The 5792-nt window shown below is 44.7% G+C and overlaps 1 protein-coding gene across 3 annotated transcripts in view; it reads right to left on the bottom strand.

Annotated features, from left to right (window-relative positions):
• Positions 1-479: 479 nt before the first annotated feature.
• Ccdc91 (coiled-coil domain containing 91) overlaps positions 480-5792 on the bottom strand; it is a 163516-nt gene continuing 158203 nt past the window's right edge. For all 3 annotated transcript variants that reach the window (XM_029478591.1, XM_021165354.2, XM_021165355.2), the window contains one exon: positions 480-1518. In XM_029478591.1, the coding sequence (XP_029334451.1) occupies positions 1408-1518 (111 nt within the window). In that variant the 3' untranslated portion in view covers positions 480-1407. The remainder of the gene's footprint in view (positions 1519-5792) is intronic.

Raw genomic sequence — 5792 nt, 5'->3', positions numbered from 1 at the left:
CTAACCTAAGGCCAAACTGAGTGATGTGTGATGCTCCCTGACATTTAATTTGGAAAGAAAGTGTCAAGTGAACTTAAATACTGGGCCCAGACCTACTGGCTTCTGTCTGAATTCAAAACTCTCCTCACTTTTCCCACTTAGCAGCAAGTCAGGCTAATGGCTTGCTTACTCTGAATTCTACTTAAGTTTCTATGATAACTAAGGAGTTGTGAGATTCTTGGTAAATACTGTCATTATTTAAGGGGGAGTGTTCACAAAACACAATCATTTATGGTTTGAGAAAGAAACTTTTTTTTTTTAAAAAAAGAAACAGTATTTTTTAAAGATTTAATAAACTGTAGCCTAGCATGGTGGAACATGCCTTTCCCAGCACACAGGAGACAAAGGCATGTGGATAACTCTGATTTTGAAGCAGGACTATACAGTGAGGCCCCAACCTTTAAAAAACAAAAACAGAAACAAAAACATGACAATTAAGCAACTTTTTGGAGTTCCTTTTATTATACTGAGAAATCCCAGAAAAATACAAAGCCCCAGGAAGCAGAAGCACTGCAGGACGTGAGCACAACATCCCGTGGGTCCAAACTACTCATGATTTCATGCTGGAGCACACTGCTCATGAATTATGAACACCCTGATTTATCCCTTATGTCTGGTATTTGATTAAATAGATGTGTAGATTTCTGTAATGATTTTTACCAGATATTAGATTATGAAACATGATCTCGAGCCTTTGAAGAACGGCAGGAAGCAAGCCTGGGCCACACATTCCAGTTCACCCAGGGCAGCTGCTCTAAACCTGGCCAGCTAGTGGTGTTCACTTTTGGTAAATCTATGGAAACATATGGGGTCACGTGTGGGGAAGTGGTCAGGTTAGTCAGAACAATGGCCATGCCAATGTGTCTGCCCACTCTACTTAGAATCAAGTAAATGCATGGCTACACAGAGGTTGCTCCCTACACATCACCTTGAGGTAGTCACAAGGTAATCCTTTACCAAATACAGTGCCATCAGGTCACCGGAAGCTGTATATGCTTACCTGAAGCACTCTGGATAACACACCAATATTCCATGACTTTGGGTCATAGGCACTCTTCTATCGCTACACATGATAAAATAGCAGAGAGTTAGATCCGTTGATGGGTCTGTAGAAACTGCTGTGGCTCATTCTGAAACTGGAAAGCACTTTCCAGGTTTAAACAGAAAACAAGAGCACTTGTCTAAGTCACAGTATCTAACTTAGAAGTCTAGTGACTGACACAATGGCCAGGGCAAGGCAGCCCATCACGTTCCCTTTATTCAATGCCACCAGGCTCTACGGCCATTAGAGCACTCGCTGCTTCTGGGCGCAGGAGACAAAAAGCTTCAGAGTGGGCAGGCTTAACAACCGATGGATCTGCTGTGTCTCTACTCAATGTCAACAGGCTCTGTAGCTATTAGAGCACTCAGCTGCTTCTGGGCGCAGGAGAGGAACAGCTCCAGGCTGGACAGGCTACGCTGGCGGGTGACTTGATCGAGCTGTTGATTGTTTAGAAAGGAGAGAGAGAGAAAAAAAAAAAAAAAAAACATCAGTTGAGAAGATTCCAGTAGGAAACCAGGAAAAAACGCTAGGAGCTTTCTGGTAGAAAGGACTTGAAGCCCAGTGGGATTTCCGACCGTCTGCCTGTATCATCAAGGTTGTTCACCTGTAATCCTGGATTACAGGGTGACATTGTACTCTCACGGCTGACTGTGGTTTGCAGTTACTGGAGAAGTTGTATGTAGAAAATCAGAATGCCTTTTAGAAAATATGAGTACAAACATGCTGGTCCTTAAAGACTAGAACAAACATCCTCAAAGATCCTACGGATACCAAAGATGCACAGGACACAAAGATTAGCCAATGCCATCATCACACTTCAATTCAGCACACTGCTGGGGGTAGAGAGGACTACGTAAAATAACTGGGGCAGGGAGCTGGAGGTGGCTGGAGCAGGGAGGGGGCTGGAGGGGCAGAGGGGTTGGAGGGGGGAGGGGCAGCTTGCCATTAGGGTTAAGGGCAGTGCTGCCTTTGCAGAGGACTACAGTTTGGTCCCCAGTACCCACATATAGACTTACAGCTACTTTAACTCCTCTTCTGGGGACCTGATGCCCTCCCTGGATTCAGGAATGTATACACACACACTTGCCTCTATCACACAGACACTAACGTAAGTAACAATAAAATCGATCTTTAAGAAATATTCGATAATGTTGAAACCTGTGCGATCTATTCCCCCTGCTGAGAAATTTTAAGTTAGGGTTACAGTGACAAAAATGAGGTTCAGCAAAGACGGAACGTACTCTAAGTTATCTGCTGAGAGCGTTCTGCATGATGAAGATGATGTTACTAATGGTGCATAAAGGAACATGCTAATAGTGAGAAAGAAGCCCAGGCCTGCAATGGGAGTCTTCAAGAGAGATCTGTGGAGTTTTATTTTATACATAAACCTGTCTTACACCCTACCTATAAGCACCTCTGCATCCAAGTAAGAATTCTCTATTAAACTATACTTCAATAACCCACTGGAATTCAGGATCATTAACCAGAATACAAAACTTTCAAAAGAGTCGAATGACAAAGCATGAAATCTAACAAAACAGTTGTGTAAAGGAACTGGGCTGGACAAGACTCTCTTCAATTCTGAGATTTCCATGAATGTACAGCAGAGGTCCTGCTGGCCTTCCTCCCTCAACCTTTCTTCTTTTTTCTTTGTCATGTGATGCCTCTGGGTAGATATAAAAACAAAGTTGTTGTACTCACAGGATAACACATAGGACACCCTTGATCCCAGGTGAACGGACCCTTGTACCTTGAGGATGACTGCTCTTAGCTTCTAGAATTAGGTACAGTAAATTCCAAGAGCGACAGGAGGTCCAGCCACATCCACAAGATGGGATATTACAAAGCTGTTTTAGGACGTACAAGGCATATTCTCTCCTCTCTCCCCCTCTCCCCCTCTTCTCCTCTCCCCCTCTCCTCCTCTCTCCCTCTCCTCTCCTCTCCTCTCCTCTCCTCTCCTCTCCCCTCCCCCCCTCTCCTCTCCTCTCCTCTCCTCTCCTCTCCCCTCCCCCTCCTTCCCCTCTCCCTCTCCCTCTCTCCCTCTCTTTCTCCCCCCTCTGTCTCTATTTTATTGTCTCTAAAGCAATAAGGAAATTTAAAATCCAAGTGTATACTATTCAGATGAGAAAATGTTCATAACAACCTGGACAGATTTAGCTTGTGGAACTTCTATGGTATATAAGCTGTTTAAGTTTTAACAGGTGTGACAAAACTGCTTTCCAGAGTAAGTGTACCAGGTCACCAGTGCCAAGCATGAGGGACTGTCCTTACTCTGCTTTTTAAAGCAACTACATAGTTCCCACTGTATATTTACACTTTGACACATTTATTAGATATTCTAGGACAATACACAGGCTCACATATGGTGGGTTTCCTTGACTGATTGATATGGGATCACTGTAGGTGGTGCTACCTGTGAGCAGACAGTCCTGGGCTCTGGAAGAGCAGGCTGAGTAAGCCATGAAGAGCAAGCCAATAAGCAGCATTCCTCTATGACCTCTACATTGGTTCCTGTTCCAGGTTCTTCACCTCCCTCAGTAATGGCCTATGGAGAAGCTCTAATCTGAAATAAATCTTTCCCTTCCCAACCTGCCTTCACTATATATTGTTTTATCTACAGCAACAGAGACCCTAACAAAGACACACAGAGTCCAGCTTGTCACAAATGCTTAGGCCACTGACTACTATCTGCAAGGTGACCTGTGAACTCTCTGCACATGTGTAGACAACTGTCTTAACAGTTCTCCAGTGTCCACTGCTCTCCTGGCCTCACTTGTCTCCACACTGAGTCACACTATCTTACTACAGTCTTACAATAAAGTAATCCATCGCATATGGTCATCTTAAAAGAGGATCAGTAGACATGTGTAACAATGGTAACATTTAGAAGAGACCAGATGGAGTCTTAACTTTTTCAGAAAGCACAAAACAGCAAAACTCAGAAGTATATTTCTCAGATAAAAACACAGCCAGAAAACCCTTCCTTTCCTTTTCAGGTGGAGGTAGTTTTGGAGGTAGCTTCATGGGTGTTCGATTGACTCTGTGTTAGCCTGAAAACAAAAAATGCACAATGCACTAAGGCACATGCTGCCATCCCAGCACTGGAAAGGGTGAAGCAGGGGCTTCAGGAACTCAATGACGGCTTCATCTCTGTAATGAGTCTGAAGCATCTGGGGCTGGAAGACTCTGCCTCAAAAACCAAAAACAACAAAACAAGAAAATAAAGCCTTCCAGAAAAACCTAAAGCTCAACCAGGAGCTCCATTTAAAACACAACTGATGTCCCTTCTTAGGTGTCGATAGAAGTCAAGTATTAGCATCTGAGGAGTAAGAAACTCACAGTGCTTAAACTACACCCATGGGTCCAAGCCTCCACAGCTGTGACTGTGTCCTTGTTTAGGAAGAAGGTCTTTACATATGATGAGTCAATACAGGATAACTGTGGGCCCTAAACGTAACCACCAATGCCTCTGTAAGACACACCGAGACTTTCATAAATTCATTGTTTTTCATAGCTGAGTAGTACTCCATTGTGTAAATGTACCACATTTTCTGTGTCCATCCCTCTGTTGAGAGACATCTGGGTTCTTTCCAGCTTCTGGCTATTATAAACAAGGTTGCTATGAACATAGTGGAGCATGTGTCCTTATTAGCCACCAAACGCAGACACTATTGCATACGCCAGCAAGATTTTGCTTAAAGGACCCTGATATAGCTGTCTCCTGTGAGGCTTTGCCAGTGCCTGGCAAATACAGAAGTGGATGCTCATAGTCATCTATTGGATGGAACTCAGGGCCTGTAGGAGGCTAGAGAAAGTACCCAAGAACTGAAGGGGTCTGCAACCCTATAGGTAGAACAACAATATGAACTAACCAGTACCCCCAGAGCTTGTGTTTCTAGCTGCATATGTAGCAGAAGATGGCTTAGGTGGCCATCAGTGAGAAGAGAGGCCCCTTGGTCTAGCAAACTTTATATGCCCCAGTACAGGTGAAAGCCAGGGCCAAGAAGTGGGAGTGAGTGGGTAGGGGAGCAGGGTGGGGGGAGGGTATAGGGGAATTTTGGAATAGCATTTGAAATGTAAATGAAGAAAATATCTAAAAAAAAAAAAAAGACACCAAGACAGCATAGAGGGGCTATCAAAGACTGGAGATGGGAGAAGACACATGGCAAGGATTGGAAGCTGTCACCAGAGACAGAGACCAGGACTGGAGTGTACTCTGGTGTCCACAGGGAGAACCAGGTTGTGACATCTGGGCTTGGAGTGTCATGCCTCCAGTAGTGGATGAGAATGTGTCTATTTTGTTTCAAGTCTGTTGTAAACTGATTTAGTGCCTTAAACAGCTCTGGCAAGGCATGATAGCTTCTCACCTGTGTCCCATGGGAGCCTCTGTGTCATGACAGCTTCTCTTCTGTGTCCTATGGGAGCCTCTGTGCCATGACAGCTTCTCATGCCTGTACCATGGGAGCCTCTGTGTCATGACAGCTTCTCACCTGTGTCCCATGGGAGTCTCTGTGTCATGACAGCTTCTCACTTGTGTCCCATGGGAGCCTCTGTGTCATGACAGCTTCTCACCTGTGTCCCATGGGAGTCTCTGTGTCATGACAGCTTCTCACCTGTGTCCCATGGGAGCCTCTGTGTCATGACAGCTTCTCTTCTATGTCCTATGGGAGCCTCTGTGTCATGACAGCTTCTCACCTGTGTCCCATGGGAG

Source organism: Mus caroli, chromosome 6, assembly GCF_900094665.2.
Source record: "Mus caroli chromosome 6, CAROLI_EIJ_v1.1, whole genome shotgun sequence".
NCBI lineage: Eukaryota > Metazoa > Chordata > Mammalia > Rodentia > Muridae > Mus > Mus caroli.
Note: the sequence above shows the minus strand (reverse complement) of the source record. Positions and strands in the feature narration are given on the sequence as shown.